This window comes from Nyctibius grandis, chromosome 17 (genome assembly GCF_013368605.1).
Source record: "Nyctibius grandis isolate bNycGra1 chromosome 17, bNycGra1.pri, whole genome shotgun sequence".
NCBI lineage: Eukaryota > Metazoa > Chordata > Aves > Nyctibiiformes > Nyctibiidae > Nyctibius > Nyctibius grandis.
Genome location: NC_090674.1, coordinates 6,640,475 through 6,664,889, shown reverse-complemented (window position 1 = coordinate 6,664,889; position 24,415 = coordinate 6,640,475). Strand labels below are relative to the sequence as shown.

Genomic DNA, 24,415 nt, shown 5'->3' with positions numbered 1-24,415 from the left:
TTACTAGCTGGCATATGTAGAATGAAATGGATGATTCAGCTTCTGTTGATAAAATACTTGAAATTTGTGGAAATACAAAATACAATAATAGGAATTTCTACTGATTTTCTGTTCTTATGCATGTACCACAGTCTTACTGATTTTTTTTATTAGTATTTTTCATGTCTAATTTTACTATTTTTGTTTCTGTTTTTTTGTATTGTAAGTGATTGCATAGGCCATTTCCTCCTCTAATGTAATAAATATTGTAGTGAAGATCTTAATATACCTACTGCTGTCACTGTAATGGTAATATCTGAAAGAATATATTATTTTTAACAAGGTTGAGAAGATCATGCCAATACAGATGTGTTGGCAAGCAAAGCCGAGAGAAATATCATTCAGGCTTTTGGAAAATACTTGTTCTTCTCTTACACTTTAACCCCCAGACAGTGGCAGTTGATCCACTTGATGGATTTTATTGTAATCTTCAGGATTTTGGTAATAGGAGGTGGTGTAATCACCTACCTCTGCGCCAGGTTTTGCATCTAGCCGTTTATTTGCTTGTGAATTCAGTGCAACATTATCCAGCCACATGCTGTGCTCTCCTCAGCACCTACTGTGAATAATCGGGGGAGAACTTGAGCAGAACATCATCATGATAGTGAAATACATCTGTCTTCCTGAGGACTTCTTGAACATATTTAAATCACAGAAAATAAACTGAAAACATGCTGGAAAATTGGTATACACAAAAGTGACTTTTAAAAAACTATCTTTGGAAGCTTCATGAGAATTGATGAGAATTATGTTTCTTAATAGGATTGAAAATTACTGTAGGCACATTCTTAAATTGTGGATTACAAACTTGTTTTGATACCTGAATAAATGTGTTTCCAATGTTGACTTTTACTAAAAAGAATCAAGTATATGTATTTAGGTGTGTAATGTGTCTTCATTTGCTGTGTTGTGATTCTGTCACTGATTTGTCATACTGGGATGATGTGTAAAGTGGTCCTACAACAGCATGCTCCCACTTCTAGCTTCTAGGAGAAAATGTCCTGTTTATGGCTTGCATTCTGAACTGCCCTAAACCTGCCACCTATAGATTCAGCTGATCTAGATGAGAGATTACACATTTTCTGAAAAGATAATATTCTGATACTGTGGCATTACTTTAGGTCCCCTGGAGAAGAAATAATGAATTTCGTTTTGTTGATTCGTATTAGTGGACCTGAGAGAGTAACTAAAACCTTTTTGATTTGTCTCTTGCAGTGAAAATACGAAGTGGTGGGTTTTTGTGGTTTTTTTTTTAGCCTTGTAAAACCTAGTTTTTGTTTCTGCCTCTCATGAATAGTTAGTTGTGTGTTACCAAGGTGTTTGGATCCAGCAGCATTTGGTTACATATTCTTACCTTTGTAGCTACTTCCCTGTTCATGGCAATAATATTAATTCTAAATAGTGAGAAATACTGTGTGTGTCAGTGGCATTAGTATTAAAGTAGGACTGCAATATCTCTATTGTGCATGTGCTCTGCCCTGTTTAGGTAAACAGATTCTAGTTAGTTTACAAATTAAGTGAAAATGCCAGTAAAAACTGGAGGTTAGTGACAAAAGAGTTGAAGGAAACAATGAAAGATGACAGTTGAAGTAAGAAACAACTGTTCAGTTACTGTGAGGCTCTGCAGATAGAAGGATCTAGTAATAAATGCTTAGTCATTTCTGTGTTGGTTAATTAATAGTAATATATTCTCCTTCAATGCTGCCTGGGTTTTGTTTTTCAGTCTGAAGGGAGATGTCTAGTAGTACGGGACAACAAAACTGCTTGGTTTTGGATAAGGGAATACTTTATTAAGTGACAATTTCCAGGAACTTAGTTTTCTGATAAATGTAGCTAGAAATTTATGCATGAGCAGGTTGTAAGTTTTCCTGACTTACTGTGGTTTTTTTGGTGTGTTTTTTTTTTATTATTGTAAGATCAGGAAAGGAGACAGCTGAAAACATCACTGACCAGTTTGATAAAATTGATGCAGTTTATCGATAGATGTGTTGCTCTTCAGAAGGAGTAATTGCATATAGACAATTTTGAATAAAGGAATAAAAACTAGAGTATTGGCTTTTGACATTCTTAACAAATAAAAGTTTGTTGAAAACTGATGCTAAATATCAGTAATTTTTGTCCTTAAACTATGTTAGCTTCCTATGCCCGCCACTTATCAGGAAGTGTTTGAATGCTCTTAAATGTGATTTTTTTTCAGAGCAAGGTAGAAAAGAAGAGATGTAGTTAGGAAATCTTTTGACTTGGGTTGCTAAAGTAGCAATAGTTACTAATATTTGTGAACTACTTCAAAGATCTCCGAAGCCTTCTTTTTTTTAAAAAGTGTGATTTTAAGCATTTGGCTTTAGGTTTCTGTTAAACTTGTAATAACCAGTTCTTTTATTTTTTACATAAATTCTCTGCTGTACCTAGAATTGAGGGTTTTTTTTTTAATAATGCACATAGCTTGTGGATGCATTTAGAAAGGATTAATGAAGTGACCTGTTATAGTCCAGATTTTTATGCTTAAATATTGCATCAGTATGATTTTTTTTTTTAAATGTAGGTCAAGGGATTAGCATCAGGAAATGTGAGTATTTTGGCAACATAGGGATGCTGCCTTCCATGAAGACAGCTTGAGCTTGTTCACTGTTGGTGGCAGAAGGAGACAGGCCACTTGGCTACAGAGCTGTTTATTGCAAACATGTGTCCCTGCCATGATCTTAAGCATTGTTGTCTGCTGATTAGTGTTCTATTTTGAGAAAGTGGTAAACTATCCAAAAGGTTTATTTTCAAATACTTGTTAAACGTAGGGAGTGGTGAGTCCTCAGGTCTTAGAAAATCTAGCCGTGCAAGCAAAAGCTGATGGATTATACAAAACAGATATAGCCAGAGTTTTGTCATTTTTCCAGTAGGTGTTGTGCAGCTTTACTGTGTGGTAATAACCTCTGGCATAGTGAGAAATTTGCACTTAGAAGTTAACTTTTTTTTTGTGAATTATTCTGTAATGTTTTTGGAGGAGACAAAAATGTGGGGTTTCTCTGAGACAGTAATTGAAATCTGGGACTTTGAATGTGAAACTGTCTTATTGAATTCAGGCTTTGCAAGGTCTTGCAAAGTTTGTAGTATCTGGTTTCTCCCCTGAATTTTCTGAAATAAAAGCTTAATTTTTATTTTCTTTTTTTCTGGGTACTGTCAGCTATGTATGGTGTATGGGTTTGGTGGTTTTTTTTTTTTTGGTTTGTGTGTTTCTGAAGTGCTAAAACTCTCATACTCACTGCTTAATTGAAGGCAGTTTGATGGAAGGCCATTTTGACTGGTCAGAAGCTGTTTCATGTAGATCTGTTATGCCTGGATTTTCCTGTTGTATGTGCTGTTTTGTGTGAATAAGGTTACAGGGTGAAGGAATGTAGCTAGAACTTTGGAAGGACCCTCGAACTGACCTTAATTCTTTAGCCAGCTATTTTCCTCTGTTCTATGCAGCTATGAGAAAATTTTTTTCCTAATGTAGTCTTCTAGTTATGTCAAACAGATTAGAAAAGTGCACATATTTATTCAGGAGGAAAGCATTTCCAGATTTCTACTACTAGAAATAGGAAGGGAGGGGAGGAAAAAAGGAGACATGTCACTTGTAATCTTAAAGATCATAGTTCCTAATAGGGCTGCAACTTTATACTGTCAAGTCGTGAGCAGAGCTTGAATGTATTTGCCTCAAAATCTTGTGCATGGAAAATGAAAGGATTTCATTTACCAGAAAAACTTGTCTTTGGACAGAGCAAACACACAAAACTAATTTTTTAGAATCTTGCAAGTATTTAGAATCTCTTAAGTATTAACATCAGTGACCCTTGTAGAAAGCTGCCTAGTTAAAATGGGACCTGTAATTCAAGAACTGAGCTATATGTAATAATGAGGCATTTGTGAAATCAGTTCGTTCAGTTACAGGTATTTTTAGCTTGTGTAATTATTATTTTGTACTTGCACGCTATATTGAAAATGGAAATTTGTTAGCTCTTTAACCAGCTAATGTAATTGTTGCATAATGAACGTTAACACTTATCAACCTGATATGCGCTTGTTTTATGTGTACTTCACACTAATATATGGAAAAATGTCTACTGAGCCCAATGACTGCTTCAGCTCGTAACTTGGCAATTCTTCAACACAAGATGCAGCCAATACTTCCCACAGAAATGGTCCAGCCGTGCTAGCCTTTGACTACAGAAGTGTTTTCAGTAAGTTTTCGAAGGAGTTGGACGATATAGCATTGTCCTTACTAGGGTAATCTGTTTTGCAAACCTGTTAGTAAGGTATTGCTTGCTTTTCAAAGCTTATGTGCTTGGAAATTACAGACGCAGCAGGTGATTCATGGAAAGAAGACATCAAATAAATGAGAAGGGGTTGTATCCATTCACTTGAGCATATTTAGATTTATGAATTTGTAATTATTATGTTACACTTCTATAAGCTGTCCTTCAAAGCTGCTCTTGTAGGAGGTGACAACAAAGACTAGGCTTTCTGGAATACAGATCTGTACTCAACAAGAAAAGTCTGAACTAGAATTAACTCTTGGAGGAGCACATACACATGCAGATATCAAAACGTCCTTCAAGTTTCCAGCTGTCTGATAGAACTGTTTATGTTGATAGTTAGGACCACACCATCAAACTGAGGATAGGTTGGGGTTTTTTTGAGTACAGAATAGTCTTGAAGCATTTTAAACTATATTGATAAAGCCACTCAAAGTACATGTGTATGCAGCAGACTGCCCACATGGATAAAATCCCCATCTGAGCCTTCTTCAGTCTGAACATGTCTCTCAGCCTCTCCTCATATGAGAGATGCTCCAGTCCCTTAATCGTCTTCAAGGCCTTTGCTGGACTTTCCAGTAGCTTCATGTCTCTTCTGTACTGGAGAGCCTGGAACTGGATCCAGCATTCCAGATGTGGCCTCACCAGTGCTGAGTAGAGGGGAAGGATCTTGACCTGCTGGCAATGCTTTTCCCAGTGCAGCGCTGGATGCTGTTGTCTGTCTTTGTCACGAGGGAGCATTGTTGGCTCATGTTCAGCTTGCAGACAGCCAGCACTCCCAAAACATGAAGTGCTGTGCCTCTCTTAGGGACTGGCTTGGGGTAGGACCCCCCTGGCAGCTGTGCTGGAGATCCCTGCTAAAGAGGAATTGGTGTTGCCTGTGCTCTGTCCATGTCCCTGCAGCAGGGGCAGCTGCTTATGAAGCCTGGTCCAACCTTGTCTCAGGGGCTGAGCCAAACCTCGGTGGGCAGGTGCCTTGTCTGGTGTGCCACGCTGTGCCTGGCCTCGTGTCAGGTTATGTGTGACTTGATGGTGTGTTTTAAGAAGCTGGAATGCTTTTGCTGCAGTTCAAATATTGGCATTGGCATCTAGTCAATGTATGTGTAAAGCGGTCTTAAGAGGGTGTGCAGGTGGAATTAACATCCAGAATATTTGGGGTTTAAGTCTCTCATTGAATCCGTAGATCAAGAAGAAAAACGTGTTTACACAGCTAATGGCTTTGGAGAGGGCTACAGTGAATGTGTTTAATCTTCTTAGGAAGTTGCTTAATTTTGGAGGGTTGTTCAGATGTGCTATGATGTTGAAGTAAAATACTTCTAAATGCTTTCTCTACTCTTAAAAGTCCATTTTCTTCCATTCTTCCCTCTTTTCTTCCCTCCATTCCCCAACCTTGTGAAAAAAATTGTAATCTCTTCTGCAGAAGAGTCGTCTTCATGTGAAGACTTGTATTCTGGTGGATGTTGAAGCTGAGATAAATTTTTAGGTTCGTTTGTCACCTCAGTGTAACTACTTCAGTATCTTTGAAGGAAAAAGAATATTAGGCTGACAGCAGTTAGTGAGTACCTGTAGTAGGGAAGCTTTACCCAGAAATGATGATGCTTTTACCTTCTGAAGTTACTCTATTGTATTTTAGTCCAAAGTGCTGTGCTTTGCTCAGAGCAGAAGGTTGTGGGAACGTGGGTACACTGGGTACACCAACCATGTGTAGGGCTGGCTGACCTCCAAGTGCTTTGGTATGATGGTTTAACCACTTGAACCATGCCTGAAGTATTCTGTGGTACTTTTTGTTCTCTCCCGTTTTAGAAACCCCAGTTCTTGATGTTGAGAACCTCAAGCTCTCAGCTAAGCAGGGTTGTAAGGGCTGATTAAGGCAGAGTGTCTGAAGCTGGTTACGAGAACTCTTTCTTTGCTGAACCAGTACTGTGGTGAGATGAATGAGTTGGCCTGTAATTTTCATGTTGCTTTTACCAGGCTACATTTTAGCTAAAAATGGAAGCTTGTGGCAATGCAGATCTTTTTTTTTTTAAGTAGCTTGTCTACTTTTGTTCTTAAATGAGCTCCATCTTTAAAGTAGAATTGAAAGTGTTTCAGTTGCCAGGATTGCATTCTGCAGGCATCACAGGATGCTTTCAGCATACCTAACTGAAAACTAAACCTGGTTTAAATAATAACTTAAACTTTGTGGAAAAGTTTGCTGTTATGCTTCCTTATTCTTCTTGCAGGCTGGTTAAAGTAGCTTTTTTGTTTTGTTTTTGTTTTTCTTTTTTGCAGAAGGCATATGAAATCTGCAACACCTCTCCTGCATTAATGAGGGTGCAGCACAGGACAATAATGGTGTGTGTTTTGGCCTTTGCTATTGTGTATTTTCTGTGTGCTGTTAGTGTTCCAGCATAATTTTACTTGTTTACATTTCAGGTAATTCTTTCAGAATTTCATTAGATTTCATTATCTCTGCAGTGTAGGCAAATTTTTCTCTCAAGACTTCTGAAAGTTGAATGTGGTTGATCTTTTTTCAGAACTTAAAATGGTCATGTCGTGTTTGTGTCTTTGAGCGGGGATGGAGTTTGGCCTCTAAGTGTGAATTACTGTTTTATGTCTAAAAGTGTGTTGTTCTGGCAGTAACAAACAAAACTGCTTACACTGTGATGGTTTCATAATCACAGTATTAATCTGTTCATCTATAAATGAGCTTGGATGAGGATGACCCATATCCTAAGTAGCTTAACCTCCATACCAGACACTGAAGTGGTCTGTAAATTTTCCAGCTAATAGTGAACTGTAAAATCAGAAAGATGCATTACATGTAAGCATTTCGTATACGAAGATGTAGACTGGCTTTCTGATTTAAGATTATTTTGCTTCAGTACATTCTTGCTTTGTGCTTAGAATAATCTTCCACTGTCCTGATGCAGAGGCTTTGAAGATGTACACTCAGGTGTCCATTGACATCGTCCATAGCCCTTGTCTTGCTGTGTGATACAGACAGATTGCAGATGTTTCGAGTGTATAAGCGGTTGTCAATGTTTCAAATCTTGGAGTGAACTATAATTATTACTTTGTCCTGCCAGAGGAAAAAATTATTCTGAAATTTCTTACAAGAATTTTTTATTACCTTGCTACAAAGCCAAGGTGTATGTTAAATCATTAGTCTTCCAGACTGCAAGTGTGTGTTACTTAATGTGTCAATTTTTACTTTTTTACTTAATATCTTTAGTTATTAGAAGTCATAACCTTTCTAGAAGAGTGTTGTGCTCTCACTGGAGCTCATTAGTAGAAGGTTTATGTAACTTTTTTTGATAAAATAGATACGTTGGTATTGAACTGTGCTTAGAAAGCAAGCATACCTCAGGAACAGTATTGAGCAGAAATAATTTCAGTGCTTTGAAAATGCAGATTTGGGGGGGGCACTTTGCAGTGCAGTGAAAATTACAGTCTGGTATGAGTGAGACAATGTTTTGCTACAATCCTAAACTCTCTAATAGTATGGACTTCTGTATTACTAGGGGAAGAGAATTAATGATCTGAGGATTGCAAGAGTTTTCTTGGAAAAAGAATGTTAAAAGCTTCTTGACATGAGCAAGTCTTTTGGTTATGTTAGTGTTACTAAAGCAATGCTCATTGCCTTCATGAAGACAAGCTGACTGTTTAAGTTAGCTAACAAATAATAGTCTGTGCTTTGATAGTATTTTAATTTCTGCTAGATTTGTTGAAAACTGGTGTTATTTCTTGATAATTGTACTAATTCTGTGTTTGTTTTTTTCCCCCAGAATTTACATGTTTGACAGCAGAAGTTGGCTTTCTACTGTAGTGAGAGAAAATGTAAGTAGAGAAACAAAGTCATTTTTTTTCTAGTGCTTGAGAAACACTATTTTTTAAAAGTGGCTGACTTCAGGTTTTTAGCTCTTAATCTGTGCAAGCCTAAAGTACCTGTTTTGTACTTTAGCATGTGTATTCTTATGTCAACAGGAAGGATTTTAAAATGGCCAGGAAACCTGCTAAATAATAGATGTTAGTGCCTGCCTTCTTTCAGAAATGGAACTGGCAAAGCTGAGGGAGACCATAGATGAAACTGTTTCATCTCAGTGGGGCAGGGAACTGTAATAAAGAAAATGATGAGAATAGTTATTCTCTCATGAATGAAAAATGACTTATCCGCCATGTTTGACAAAAGAAGGCCAAATTTTTCTTGAGCAGAGTGGCTCTTGTCAGAATGTTCTTTCCAATGTGTCAGTATTATTTAAACAGAACCTAAAAGTTTCAGAGTTTATATTCTGTGTAATCATAATTATTACTGATATTCTTAGAACAGTGAAACCTTCATTACCTTCCAGACTATAACTTCAAATGTTTCTGCCTCTTGTGAAGCCCCTTAGTCTGTGAGGAACGTTACTAGTTAGCCATGTGTTGTGTAGAAGATATTTCCTCAGTTAAATTAGTTACTTTCAATTACTAGATATTTACCTGTTTTTCAAAAAGCAAGCAGCAAGCCAGCCCTATCCCTTTCTCTAAACCTGTCTTCTGAGATGTTCTCTAATTAGTTGCCTTGGTCAACCCCAGACACCTCCAGTGTTCTTTTTTGGAGGAGCAGAAACTTAAACTGAACACTGTGTTCCCAGTGTAGACAAACAGTTGCTTTTACTCAGTGACATTATGATATTTTCAATATTTTCTGTCCTAATTTCTACATAATGTTTTGTTTTAACCAGTGCTGGGTATTAAGCCAATGTTTTTGAGCTATTCAGTGCATGTTCTACAGGTTTGGTTTTTTTTTTTTCCCCCCTTCAAATAAAGTTTGTATCACAGAAGCTTGTGTGATTCCGTATATTTCTTATGTTGTGTTCCTGTATACCTTTTCTATGTTTTCTAACCTCTAAAATTATCTATACATTTTTTTTGTTATCACTGTATCTGGAGATGTGTGTACTCCAGGATCAGAAGGCACCCCTGAATTTTTTTGTCTTCTATTTTAGATCATGTAAATGAGAGAGACAACACCTCAGATCTTTTCCACAAGCAATTCTGATCTTTCTTACTGTGTTTTCTATTGAATAAAAGTCAAATAGGAATCAATATATACTTCTGATTACATAACAAAAAAAGCCCTCAGCTTTTCAAAGCCAATATGATGTCAAAACATTGAAACTAACAGTGAATTGTATATAATTCCTTTGTCATTGTGAAAATGTACAAGCTGCTGTGCATGTTGCTAATAGGATTCGTGGTATCTAACAGATTAGCACAGCTTCATTTAATCAGATGACCTGCTATGAGACTGTCTGGTAGGCATAACATGAACTCATTATTAAGGCTGTAAAGTTCTGGCTCTGTTTTGCCAAATGATGTGTTTTGCTTTTCTTCTGGCTGTTTCGTACACACTGGAGTGATGTGTATTAGCAGGAAAGATGTTGAGGAAAAAATACCAGCCAGCCTGTTCATTTGGGAGAAAGGTGATTTGCCTAACCTTCTTATGAAATTTCTGTACTTGGGTGATACTCTAACAATATAAGTTTAAAGCCTCTGTGTTACCAGAATTTGCATCAACAATGGCTTGGTGGGATTACTTTACTTGTCGGTAGTAGTAATGTGTAGTAAAAATACCTCGTAGCAAACAAAGTTTGGCCATCAAGGGATAGAAGTTCTAAATATCTGACTTAATGATAACTGTGATTTCAAATCTGTGTTCTTCTAATCTGTAGAGATTCACAGGACGTGCTATTTAGGAAAGGATGGAAGACTCCATCCTTTTTTATTCTTTTTTTATAGGAATGGTGTGAGAAGAGGACATAACAAAGTGTTTAGTAAGCATTGCCTCATCGCTGTTACCAAGTAGTTTTAGAGAGGAATCATATTTAACCCAAGAATATATGTCTGGATGTGTTGTATTCAGCTCTTCCCGTTTCTCTTATAATGTAGGCAAGCATCAGTCTACATATAAATGTGGTGGTATTAATGATACCTTGGCTTCAGTAACTGGACTTAATTGGATGAACAGCTTGAGGTCTGGAAAGGACATTGAAATGAGAGAATTTGTGTTCCTCCTTAGCCTTTAAATTGTTCTGTCCCTGTTTTCTGAGTAGTGAGCTTTACCTTTAATTAGAATTATTGTACTAGGATCCCAAGTGTAGCTCCATTTGCAGGAAGTATGTGGAAGTTTTATAGATTTCATAAGGCTTTTGATTCAGTTCAAAGATTCTGTGCAGAGTCGTTCACCATACAATTGACTGCCTGGACATATGTAACTTTCCTCTTACATAGGAATATAGCTCATGTAGCTTAGAGGAAAACAAACCCAGAAGCTGTACTTTGAGATGAGTGATGTGATAAATCCTTTTGACATGGTTGAATTGTGAAGCTTTATCATGTATGGAAAGTAACAAGTTAGGATAAGTTAATACTTGATTTTCCTATGTGGGAAACAGAGGAACAAAGTGATTCTTCTTTGGGTAACTTGTAAGAAGAGATTAGAGACTTGGGTCATTTGGAGTAGTGAAGAATAGTAAACTACCTTGCAAGTATGCATATTGTTGTCCCTAGCAAGAAGAGACTTATCTACAAGGTACACTTGTCAACAAGATTAGGGGGAATTAGGCTTAGAGCAGAGACACTTAAGCACTTCAGCCTCTGGAAAGGTCTTGAGCGAGTTCAGCAAAGTGAATGTGTTATTCTTGAGAAGCCTGCCTTCAAGAACACAGTAACATATTCAAAAGAAAGTGAGGTAAGCATGAGTTTGGCTGCTACCTATTTCTTCACAGCTATGGTGATAATTTGGAAAAAAGGAGTGTGGAACTTGAGTAGTGACTTTTTGCATGAGGTTTGCTTGATTTAGAAATTTAGTATCTTCTTTCAAAACCCCAGAAATAGAAGTATCATCCATATCAAGCTTACAGTTTCTCCTAGAAACCTTCTTTTAAAATGAGGTTAAATGCCTTTAGAATATGCCAAGAAACAAAAATATATTATTTCATGATATTCAGTTGTGCTAGTTTGTGATGAGCATAGATAATATAATGAAGAGTCTCTGCTTGTTACTTCTGTCTGTAATATGAATAAATCTGTATAAAAATTTCCCGTATATCAAGAATGAGAATAGATAAAAAGGTTTTCCTTTAAAATTTTTTTTTTCTTAAATGCTAGATACTAGTAAGCTCTACTGATTTACAGTATAGCTGAAAAGTACACAAGAGGATAGAATCCTTTTTTTTTTTTCCCCCATGGATCTCGTATTTCTGCCATAAATTTAATTGCCTAAGACTTAGTTTAAAACAAATAGAGGAATAGCCAAGTTGGTTGGCTGGTTGTCCCATAAATTTTACAGTCTGCTTCAGAGAACTCCTGTATTTTAATGCCCTTGGCTTCATTAGGGTTGTCATTTCCTGAGTGTTGGTGAGTTCAGTCATGTTGGCAAGAATTAGAACTTCCTGTTGATGTTGAAACAACAAAGACTACAAAGGGAATGTGGAAATCTGGTTTAAACAATTCCTGTGGATGCTGTCAGAAATGCAGTTCAGAGTTTGGAGCTGCTTGTAATGCATAAGAGCTAACTTGTAACTCTAAACGTGTATCTAACTTCAAGATACGAACTTATCTTGTGGATATATTACAGATGGGAAAGACCTGAGTCCTGCCTAGCAAGTGACTGAAGGTCAAGAACCATAGAAGCTGCTTTAACAATAGTAGTTGTTAAGTTCCTTAAACTCCTCGCTGCATGTGATAATGAAGATGGTATCTTGCATGCGGGTGTAAAGGTTTCTGTAGTGTTGGTAAACCATTTTGGAGTTGTTCATTAAAAAGAAGCTTTCCTTAAAACATTAGTGAGTGATTGTCTTGATGTGGAGTTCACAAATAAAGCATTTTAGGCAGGGCAGGCTGTGTATATGCATGTCTGACTAACTGTATGATAACGTGCATTTATGAAATTACTCTTAAGGTTGGGTTCTGTTTGTGTGTTTAGTTAATTCTTAGAGATTGTGAAGGAGTTTGGGTTGTAAAGTAGGACTTGGAAGAGAATGGAGGCAAAGTGCTGTGGCAGCATACTGTCTTGAATTTGACGTGAGAGTTTCTTCCACAACAGAAGTATATGTATCGTTACTATGCTAGGCCTTTCAAAGCGTAATGGAGGTTTTATTTGTGTGAAGACAGACATGTACGTGCTAGTTAAGCTGTGATATCCCACCAGCTGGGATATGTGACTTATGTCCCTTCATCTTCTTTTTTGGCTGTATCAATGTTATTGCTTCTGTGTTACTGCAGAAGACACCCGACACTGTTGGGCTGCTTCATCTGCCTTTGTCCTTTGCAGTGGTACCCTTCGATGCACACTATATTAAGCAATAAGGCACATGCATGAAATAAGCTTGTATGATTTGTTTTAAACTCGGTGTATGCAAATAATCCAGAATGAAACTATAGGGTTCAGTTTCTGTGAAGTGAACTTTCTCAATATGACTTTTTTCCTAGGACTAGAGTTCATCTCCTTAGGCCTCTTCCTGTTCCATACAAAGAAGTTTTGTTTCATTTAAATGCGAGAGAATTCTATTGCATAGTGCAGAAATAAATTGGCACTATTTTAAGCTGTATGTTACAGGAGAACATATCTGCTTTGACTGACATTAGATTATTCATCTTATTGTGTTTTTAACCAAAGCTGCATGTAAATCTTCAATGTAGTTACCTGTAAGTCTGCAGCTGGAATTCTGGTGTCCTAAATCTTTATCTTATTCCCATCGTTGAGTTACTATGACCTTGAGCCAGAACGCTTACGTTTTGGATCATAATTTCTTTTTCTGAAATAGGAATGATACCATCTCTAAATTCTTTGTGCTCTGCCTGGAGAAGCTGGTATTTGCTTAGTGGGAAATGGGCTTATGTATTAACTTTGAGAATGGCAGAAATAGGACCGGATATCAAAAAGCTAAAATTTGCAGTTTATTCTTAAGAACAGTCTTTAGAGTTTCTTAATTGCTTTATGACAAGAGTAGTACACACTATTTCACAATGTCTGTGAACTATTCAGGAGCTGTAGTCAGTGATGACTGCATGCTAAAAACTGTCAAGACCCAACCACAGAGTATTTTGTTTTAAAAGTAGAATGAACAAAACATCTTGAGAAACAAAAGAGCGTTCAGAAGAAAAGAAGGTGGTTATAGGATCATAAAACACTCTTGATGGGTTTTGTCTTAACTGGATCTTGGACTAAGCTGAATAAGCAGTTTTAAAGGGGCTTAAAGATGACCCTGGAACCAGAAGAGAGAAAGAGGAGACCTAGTTTCACAATAAAGTGAAAGGGCTTTGAAGTTGTGTGAATGGAGGTTTTGAGACAAGCAAACTAAAATTCCTTTTTGAAAATATTGTGGGTTTCAGAGAAGAGTATAAATTTATAAATGATGCTATGACAAGATCTGACACTTGTTCCTTGAGGTCCTTGGTTTGGAATACTAGCTGCTATGAAGAGAGCTCTGAGATAAGTCCAGTTATGTGGAACAGCAATGTTTAGGGCATGTTAAAAGTCTTAACTCTTTTGAAACTCCTTTTCTTTCAACAGTGATGTTTACTGCTTTAATTTGCCTTCACGATATGTTTTCTGTTACTGTGACTGGATAAAAATTTGGAAGTTATCCTCATCTTTCTCCTTGGGAAGGGCTTTAGGAAAAAAACAAAACCTGCATGCTTGCAAAGATAAATAAGCTGATTAAATCTTAACAGAGTAATATGTAAAGATGCTGGCAAAGCATTTGCTTTATTTAATAGTAAAGGGTCAGTTCTGGCTAATAAAATGTTCTAAAAACACACTGCCAGTGTTTATTTATAAACTCCAGGTCCTATATGTAGCATTTGAAAATTGAACCAATTATTTAGTTGTGCAGTAAAAGATAAACTTCATCAGCACGTTTCTTCAGCATCTTATATTGGTATCAAGCTGCAGAGATTTTTAAAACAAAGTTTAAGAACAGCTGAGTTTTAGGTGTAGAATGCAAGTGAAAATGCCAACAATGTGTTTCTGGAACAGTGACTTTTAAAGATAAGTTGTGTGCTTAATGGAAAATATGTATATGCTTATTATACTGGAAAACAGTCTAATAGTTGAGGAACTCTATAGGCAACACTTGAGGGTGTTCAGTGGCAGTTATGTTTTATCGAGCATCTATCTTGATGGCTACAGAGTACAGCAGACAGAGGGATATCTGTTAGTAATTTAGTGCTTATTGATGCTAGGAAAATAGCGTCTTAGAGGGGGAAAATGTCTGTTGGCAGCGGTCTCTCAAACTCCTCCCCTCAACCTAACATTCAAGAAATACTAGTTTTATTCTGACAACATGCTAATGTTAGAATCCATTGTGGAAATCTCAGGGACACATTTCAGCAATTAACAAGTAAAATCCTGAACAACATTTGTGAGTGATCTCCTTTTATCCAGATATCAGAACAGCATTTCTCATAACTGCTGTATTACAGATAGCGTTCAGAATAAGTCTTTCTACAGCATTTTGCAAGTGCTTGTGTCAGTCTGTAAGCACTTAAGGTGCTTATTCTGTGATAGGAGGATTCCTTACTGTATTCTAAGACCTACAGAGAAGTTCTGACTTTCATGTCTAACATGAAAGTCAGTTAGTGTGCATGTTAGTGTTCTCTGCTGGTTCACTCTTGGGAAATTTGAGTTTGTACAAAACTGAATCAGAAAAACACTAATGAAAAAAATGCAAAAGAGACACCTGGAGGAAAAGTCTAAATTATATTTTATTTACTGTGGCTGGAAAAAAGCTAAGCACATGTGTGGTAACACCTTATTCTGAAGAGATTTCAGTGGAATATTTTCACCTGTATTCCAGTACTTATAAACCAATTTGCCTTTTTTTCAAGTGCTGTGTGAGATGGTTGAAAGGACTTGTCTACTCTAGTAATTTCAAGCTATGGCTTCTACTAATTCTCATTATTATCCCCTGTCTTTCAGATTTCTGGTTGTTTCAGAGGTGGCAGCGAAGCACACCTTTAGCACAGGAAAATGAGTGAGCTTGACCAGTTACGCCAGGAGGCTGAGCAACTGAAAAACCAGATCAGAGTATGTATTGTATCAGTGGATCTTGGAGCCACAGTACAGATGAATGGTCATTTGTGAGTCTAGAGGAGAACAGAGATGGAAAGAAATGATGCTTTAAGTTAAATGTTTTCACAATGTCAAAATTTGTCGTGGATATTTAGAAAGGGAGAGCACATGTAACTGCTTTAAGAAATTACTTTTTGGTCTCTAATATTGCTTAGAAAATAATAGTTACACAAATAATGCACAAAATGCATTGGTTCAAAATGAGTGTTTTCTGAGCCAGACCATAACCAATATTAAGCAACCTCCTGCTTAAAATAAGGTTAGCTATAAGGTTATTCAGGGCTTTGTCCAGTTAGGTCTTGAAAACCTCCAAGGATGGAGACTGCACAGCCTGTCTGGACAAGCAGTTCCATGGCTTGACTGTCCTGGTGGTGAAAATCATGTTACCTTTCTCTCAAAAGAAGAAGAAAATTTCGAAGCTAAATGCTCAGTGTGTTTTTACAACAGACAGCATATTAGGTTCATGCTGCAGTTAGGATGGGTCCTCTCTGGATGACAAGCAGAAATGCTTTCTGAACTTTGAGGGTGCTTGATCAACTTGACAAAACAGAGATAAGAAATGTACAGAACTCCTTCCGACTTCTCTAACTTTCTTCTGTTGCAGGATGCTAGGAAAGCATGTGCGGATGCCACCCTGGCTCAGGTAAGCATTTAAGAGTTTATCATGAATTATGAAAATTTGTCTCCTTTACAAAAAGAAAATAACTGTGTAAGTGCAAGTGAATCTTTTTTTTTTCCTCCTTTATCAATTTTTTAATTTTGCCTTTAGGTGGTTTCTTCCAGAAATAAGTATGTTCTTTATGTTTGTCCAATTTCGGAGAGCAGTAGCCTTGAGCAGTATTTTCTTTAAGAAGTGACCCAGGACACATCTCTACTGCTTAATGGAAAATAATGCAGGGGAGGCCCAGTGTTCTGCTACGTATGTGGTAGTAGTACAGTTGCATTCCCATGATAATCTGAACCATGAGACCTGCTGAGGTTAACCTGCTTACTAGTTTCCACACGATACTGCACTTATGTCTGAACTTCTTCTGAACCTGAGCTAATACCTTTGCATCTTGCTGTACTGGCACATTTGGATCCCATTCACTTGGCTTCAGTTAACATTAACTTGGGGAAAGGGAAATCTGTACTCTGTAGTACATCTCGTGGAGATACAGTGGGTTTTTTCTAGAAGTCTGGTAGGAATTTAGACTGAAACAGATTATTATGGCATTGGAAGAGGTGGCAAACCTTTGCTTTTTTTTTCTAGATATATCATGGATCAGTTTACTCTTGTCACCTACTTTAGTCCATTTGCTTGAATGTTGACTATTAAACCTGTGTGTCTGATTTAAGATAGTGGGTACAGAAGTGATTGATGACAGTTTTTTAATTTAAAATGTCTCTAAAATATCAAGTAAAAAAAAAAGGTAACACTACTATTTGAGTGTGCACATCCTGTGATTTTATTTTATGTGAGGCACAATGTTAAGGATTTTCCAGGGGGAAAGTATGGAGGTGGGGGAAAGCTTCAGTATTAATTAACACAAGAGCTGTCCACCATGAAAGGAATTTTATGTCAGGGAAACATTCTTATCTGTCCATCTGAGTCCTAAGCTGTGTTGATAGCCTTTGAAAAGAAGCAGAGGTCTTTGCTCAAATGCACTGGCTAAAGGATTTTGTAATATGGAGACATGAGAAGTATGCAGACATTGTCCATAAAATAAACTTACAAACTCTTGGATTTGTTGTGATGTGTACTACTTGCAGTACTGGAAATGCGTTGTGCTGTTTTGGTTTTTTTTTTTTTTTTTTTTTTAAACTGGTACTTCTCTCCAGACTGGAGGACTTTATTAATTTAACAATATAAGGACAGCTAAAGTGATTACTTCCTCACTTTGCAATTCACTTATTCCAAAGACTACTTTTATCTTCAAGAAGTTAAATAAATCAGGAATACTATGAATTTAATAATCCTATACTTGGAAGAGAAAGCCATTTCGATCTGAAAGCAAATTATTCTTTTATCTTTTAAAAGTAGAGACATGTTTAATGCCTTTTCCATAATGTAAAATGAAGTAACTTTTGATTAGGCAATTTAAAAAAATGCAGACAATATTCAAAATGTGGAACTTACTTTGGTCTGCATTGGAATGCTCATTTAAATATAATTGTGTATGACGTGTTACTTCTGGAACTATGAAGCGAAAAAGTCAGTGTATGACACCGTTCCTGTTTCAGATCACAGCCAATATTGACCCAGTGGGGAGAATTCAAATGCGCACTAGAAGAACACTCCGGGGACACCTGGCTAAAATTTATGCAATGCACTGGGGGACTGATTCCAGGTGGGTGCTGGTGATACAAAATTGGATCACTTGGCTTCACTGTTCTTTGGAAAGTTGAGTGTACAGGACTTATTTTCCCGTTCCTACCCCTAGGAACCACTAATTCCAAGAGAACTCAGGTAACCAAGAGAATTCAGAAGCGCTTAATATCACTTTTTTCCTCCTAATGTCCATGTTTTTGTCATCCAAATTAAATTTGGTGCCAAAATACCAGTGTTCATCTACTTGCCTGAAAAAAGTAGTTGTACCATGTGAATTCTGAGGAACTGTCGAGATAGAGTAGGTTTCATTATCAGTTGTCTTTTTTCCTTAAATGATGGCACTGTATTGTTCAGCTTGGAAATGGTCAGAAGAAGATGCAGAGAACAAATTTGAATACCATATTGGAGTGTTTTGTCCGAAGTGACTTAGAAAAGGTGGAGACTATACAGATTTTTTCATGTCAGTGTACATGATCTATCTTTAAACGCACTAAAAGCAGGTAAAGCTCTGAACAATGAATTAGGTGCATCATGTTTCAAACTTTATTGCTGGGTGGGGATTGAGGTGGTGTTGATTTAGAGTAAAAATCTTCCTAACGCTACCCCTTCCATTAGTGATATCTTTGCTGTGTTTCATTTTCATTTTCCATTGTATTTCAGTGCTGACATCCATTCAGGGTCATTGGACTTCAATTCCTGTTTTTAAAAAAGGAAAAAAGAAAACATGTTGGTAGCGTAGATTCCCAAATCCAATAAATCTGAAGTCTGTGTGTAGAACACAGAAGCACTGATTCCATGCAAGTTTTCTCCCTCAGTTTTCAAGATTGAGGTGTGAGTTACATGGCAACAGTGTTTTCTGAAGTCAGAAAGTGTGAACATGTAGGTGTTCCATCACCCATTTCCATAATATTTAGCATTGAAATTGAGTACTTGCAAAATTATTTTTATAGTGCTAATAACTAAATTGTGTAATGCTGCACTGTACTTAAATGGTTTCAAGGATCTTGGCCCTGACAGTGGAGACAGATGTCACTGCTAAGATGTTCCTTCTTGTCTTCCTGCAACAATTGTGCTTACCTCCTGTTTCCTCTCTAGGCTTCTAGTTAGTGCCTCCCAGGATGGCAAACTTATAATTTGGGACAGCTATACTACAAACAAGGTAAGACTAACTGGCATGTTGCTATGTAATTCAATTGTAAATGCAAAGGAAGGAAATGTTACCTGTCATGATTTTGGCTGCGTTACTTTCATAGTCCTAAGATCAAATTTTGAATTCTCCAAAACAATAAAGCTTGCATTTAAAGACTATAGCAGTGTCCTAAGTGCATTGTGTATGGAAATGTGCACCACAAACGGAAAACAATGAGATACTTAATTCTAGAGAATGTTTTGATTTGTTTTGATACTGCAGAGATATTGATCAACAAAGAGCAAGAAGTAATCAGCATGTTGCACCAGAACAGTCAGATTTAAGCATAGCCATAGTAATTTGTTCTCTGCAGTTAAGTATTGAAAGATCTGACATATATAATGGGTCATGACTCTGGCTGTAGTCACGTTGTGTGGTTCAGGATTACTTTTACTTTCATATGACAGTGATTGGCATTCACTGGTTATGGTTACTGCTGTCAGGGCTAGCAACAATTGGAATGTTGCCCCTTTGAGATAGGTCGACAGAGCTGCTTAAGTCTGTTGTGCACAGGAACATGGAACTGACTTTATTTCAAATAAATTTTCCTGGCTTAGCTCATCATAGCCTTAAAAAAAATTTTGCCAATGCACTCGGGCAAATGGCATGCTACAGAGGAGAGAGAAGCAGAACCAAGCAACTGCAGCAGCAGCTCCTAAACCTGGGATTGTTGTCGAATCCCAGTTGTGAAACTAATGAATCCATAACTTTGCTAAATAGTAATAATACTGTTTGCAAAATAAAAATAAACCCTCCTTTTTTTGCCTTCATCCTCCTCCGTTGACCTCAGCCTGCAGGTAAATGTGATCTAAATTACTATAACAGCTGAAAGATAAAATGGTAAAATAATTGCTGTATACCATGATTTCCATATTAGTATCTTCAGTTCTCATCACAGAATCACAGATTATATGAATGCTAATTAATCCATGGCCTCATCAAGAGGCAGAGAGCAGCTTGCTTGTGTTTTCCTGAACCTATAATAAACCAATAGTAATCAGAGCACTAAAATAAAATAATTTACCTTTTACCAAAATTGCTGATTAAACTGGATTCAGGAAAGGCAAATCTGAGGTTTTAATTACATCATTACTTGGTCTGACGAGCTATATCTGCAAGTTACCCTCAGAATAGTTTGATACATTAACAGCTAAAAGACCTCCCCCCTACTATTTTCTTCTTGTCCTTTTGACAAAAAGATGATATATGGCTTCAGACAGGTGAAAAACCTTCTGATGGTAAATAATTGATCAGTTGTTTTGCAGCTGAAATACATTCATGTATCTGTTTCAGGTGCATGCTATTCCCCTGCGTTCATCTTGGGTCATGACTTGTGCATACGCTCCTTCTGGAAATTACGTGGCTTGTGGTGGTCTTGATAACATCTGTTCCATTTATAACTTGAAAACTCGCGAAGGGAATGTACGTGTCAGCCGTGAACTCGCTGGTCACACAGGTGAGTGCCTGTTCAGAATGATCTAAGTTACCTAAGCACATGGTGAAGATTTTAAAAAAAGTCTTTTAAATATAATTTCCTAATGATATTTTTCCTAATTTTTCAGAGGAAAGCTGCATGGTTTGGCTTTCAATATGTGGCTCTGTGTGTGTATCAAAATACTGAAAAATGTTTTAGCAATAAAAAGAGCATTATTTCTGTTATATTCTAACTGCTTAATGATCGTCATGGTTATAAATGGTATAGCTGGAAAACTTCGATTTTTTACATAACATGAGAAGCAGAAATTTGCTGTAGTGCAGGGGACATCGAAGGAGTACATTTGAGACCTGAACAGGTTGTGTAGAGTCTTCTTGAAGGAACAGTTTCAGTGAACAATTCAGATGAAATTCTTTGATGCCACTGTTGGGAAACATCCAAAGTGTATGCTCTGTTCTTTGTACTGACCAAAAATGTAGTTTATTTTTTTTTCAGTAGTTGTATGATACCGTTGAGATCATAAGCATTTGTTGCTCCTGGATGCAGTGACATACAGATCCACTTTCTAAGAAAGTTTACCTGTACTTCTCTCCAGCTTGGCCAGGATTCCACACTTTTGCCTCACTACTCCCTCTTTCTCTTCCTCCTCCTCCTCTTCCCACTGTCTACCAAAAGAAAAATTGGCAAGTTATTTCCGAAACAGTGTCTACCCTGTTTGGTTAAGCTGCTCAAGTTTATTTTCTTCTGTGTTACAGACATCTTTGTTTAGGTCAGTTTGCTGTGATACCAGTGTATCACTGTGCTAGTGTAGTGGGTGAATTGGGCATGGTCTATAAAGAATCAAACTGCATTATGTCCAAAACGTTGGAGGTTCCTATCTAAAAATTGCCCGTGTTGTATTTTAGGCTTATATAGTAGTTCTTGCTGCATCTTCAGCAGAAGCAGCAGCAACATATAAGCAAGCCAGTATGCAATATGAAGAGTAATCTCTGGTCTTATTCATCAAATTTTTATTTTGTTTTCAGGATATTTGTCATGCTGTCGTTTCTTGGATGATAATCAAATCGTTACCAGCTCTGGCGACACCACTTGGTAAGCAGTAAAATTTTGACATCATTGTTAGTAATGACTTTTCACAGCTATACTCTACTATTGAAGGAAACTTTATTCTTCATAAACCTGATAGTCATCCAGAAGACTAAATGTGATTAATTATCGTTCATATATCACGTTTTTACTAGTAACAGAAGACAAGTTTGTTAGCTTTGGCTCTGCTTAGTATGCCTGTGTTCTGAAGAGCCTGACCTAATTCTCTGTGTTAAGATGGTGTGGGAAATTTTTTTTACTATAACTATTTGGTTTTCAGGAGTAAGTGTATTAGACCAGGGACTTTTCTCAACTTGTTTAGTATTCAGTATTTATTACTTAAAAAGTCGTATTTGGATTTTTCTAATACAGAATTTAGTTTGTGTTGTTATTCGGAAGAGCTCCTAGAAAATATACTATAGTGACAGTAGATGGGTTTTTTGAGGAGAATGTAGTGTATGTCTTAATAAATACTAGCTTCTGAACAAAAAAAGACCTCGATCTTTTTTCACAGATTTTTCTACTATATCTAATTTTTAAAAGCATTACAGCTCTCCCCAGCAGCAGTTCTTACAGCAAAGGTTTTCTAACAAATACCTCTCCTACACAGCATCAGTTTCTTTAAGTGCCCATCTATTAGTCCACTGATTTTGAGTAGCTATTGAATATATACCTTTGGATTTTATACAAAAATGTTTCTAAATATGTGTTGGAGTTAAAAAAAAAAAAAAAAAAAAGCAGGATTTGTTAAAATTATGCTCTTTAAGAGAATACAGCTGCTTCAGGAGTTATTGTAGTAACTCTACAGTTGTCTGGATAACAGTTTGTCCTTGACATCACTTCAGTTCAGCCAAGCTTCAAAGTACAGTATCAAAGTACAGTTATATCTTATTTGCCTAGTGCAAATCTGCCCCTGATGAGTCTGATTTACTGAGAAATTACAGAAAGTAAAAATCCTTAATCTTCCTTAAATATTTCAACCTCTTTTTAGGGAGGTGATAGTGTTCTTTCATCCTTTTATACTCTTTGATTATCACTGTAGTAGTGATTTTGCTGTTGTGGGGAAGTGATGCAGATTTAAGATGACAGACATAATTCACAAATTTACACATCCTCAGTGAGTTTTTAAAAATGAGAAATGCTGACTCACAAGAGCTTTGCATATAAACAGCCATGAGTGTTAGCCTTTAGTTTTTTGCACTGTTTTTCAATTTAAAACCCCCAATATTTTAAAATTGAAGATGGCTTTTAAAACCTTCCGTGCACAATTATCCTGTAACATAGCCAAATAGTTCAATAAAGAATGTTTGGTTTTTCTACTCTCAGTATATTTTTTGTTAATACTTTATGGGGTTGTACTTTTTAGCAGTGATATAAATGAACAGGTTTAGACAAGAATTGCTGTCTGGACCTTCTAATGGAGCATAAATATGTTGATTTTTTTTTTTGCCTTTTTAATTACTCTTTCAAGCGCTCTCTGGGACATAGAAACTGGTCAGCAGACAACTACATTTGCTGGGCACACTGGAGATGTCATGAGTTTGTCTCTTGCTCCTGATGCCCGGTGTTTTGTTTCTGGTGCCTGTGATGCCTCTGCCAAACTGTGGGATGTTAGAGAAGGAATGTGTCGGCAAACCTTCACTGGCCACGAGTCGGACATCAATGCCATCTGTGTATGTATCAACCTGAACAGAGGACGTGGGATTTAAATTTATATTTTTATATTTCTGTAGTCTCAGCTCTTAAGCATGTACTGTATGATGTAGTATTATGGTGTATTTTCTTCAATTAATAGTTTTTGTAGCTGGGGGAAGTACCTGAAATCTGTTCAGCTTCAGATCCATTGTGGTAAATGGAAGCAGTGGCTGTTCTTCACATGCTCTTAATTACTTCACCGGTTTTGCCCATATCCCAGTAGCAGAGAGGTGTATACTCTTCTTTGCTGCTTTCTTTTTCCACTTCGTCTGTACAAAATGGTATGTTCAATGAGACAGAGGAATCAAGTCTGAAATCATGTCTCTCTTTTTCCTTCCTCCCCCTCCCTCATTGAAGTTCTTCCCCAACGGCAATGCGTTTGCCACAGGCTCGGATGATGCTACGTGCAGGCTTTTTGATCTGCGGGCTGATCAGGAACTTATGGTTTATTCACACGATAACATCATCTGTGGCATCACCTCTGTAGCATTTTCCAAGAGCGGACGTCTCCTCCTAGCTGGTTATGATGACTTCAACTGCAATGTCTGGGACACGCTGAAAGCTGATAGAGCAGGTAAACATTTTTGGTTTTAAATATTATAAACACAGTGTGACAGCTGAATGTGTGAGTTGAGTCATATGCACAGACCTGTTAGCATTCCCCGTGACAACTTTAAATCTCTGTGATAACCTGGTTTAGGATGACCAATGATGAAACTAGCCTAATAATGTTAACAAATAAATTGGAATATTCCTAAAGGATATAAGGGAACAAGGGATGCGTGAGAACAGGAAGATTGCCATTAAAACCAAGGTTTTAGGGGTGGAGGGCTATTTTTTTAAACTTTATGGCATTGTTTGTGTATGAACTGTTCAAAGCAATTCAACATTAATATTGCGATTTATCTAAAAGAATTTTTTTTCTGATATTTGTAGCAGTAGCTGTAGAGACAACCAGCGAAACAACAAACACTGTGGAGGTTATCTTTTGAGGAAATGAATATGGAATTTATGGTCCAAAGATTAAGATAATTTAACTTCAGTTCTTCACAATGAAAACTTTTATTAGAAAAAAGGAGAAAAGGTATAAATTAGGCCACAAATGTTTTGTTATTCTCATTAGAACAGGGGATGAGAATAAAGACCTACTCTGTTACCAAATAAAGTGGTTTAGGCTTTTAAAATTATCCTAGATGGGTTTTAAAAGCAAACAAAAAACACCAGCCAAGCAGAATGCTCTTCCACATGCAGCTGAAAGGTTATTTGGTGCAAA

At 36.9% G+C, this 24,415-nt stretch overlaps 1 protein-coding gene across 5 annotated transcripts in view; it reads left to right on the top strand.

The window, feature by feature from the left end:
- Positions 1 to 24,415, top strand: part of GNB1 (G protein subunit beta 1) — a 40,291-nt gene that overhangs the window by 11,708 nt on the left and 4,168 nt on the right. For 3 of the 5 annotated variants that reach the window (XM_068414680.1, XM_068414675.1, XM_068414678.1), the window contains exons 2-10: positions 8,093 to 8,144; positions 15,274 to 15,381; positions 16,031 to 16,069; positions 17,650 to 17,756; positions 18,833 to 18,896; positions 20,220 to 20,382; positions 21,387 to 21,453; positions 22,919 to 23,120; positions 23,500 to 23,716. In XM_068414680.1, coding sequence (XP_068270781.1) covers positions 15,325 to 15,381; positions 16,031 to 16,069; positions 17,650 to 17,756; positions 18,833 to 18,896; positions 20,220 to 20,382; positions 21,387 to 21,453; positions 22,919 to 23,120; positions 23,500 to 23,716 — 916 coding nt within the window. In that variant the 5' untranslated portion in view covers positions 8,093 to 8,144; positions 15,274 to 15,324. Of the gene's footprint in view, positions 1 to 6,596; positions 6,660 to 8,092; positions 8,145 to 15,273; positions 15,382 to 16,030; positions 16,070 to 17,649; positions 17,757 to 18,832; positions 18,897 to 20,219; positions 20,383 to 21,386; positions 21,454 to 22,918; positions 23,121 to 23,499; positions 23,717 to 24,415 lie in introns of all 5 variants that reach the window. The other 2 variants (XM_068414676.1, XM_068414677.1) reach the window with 1 other exon arrangement.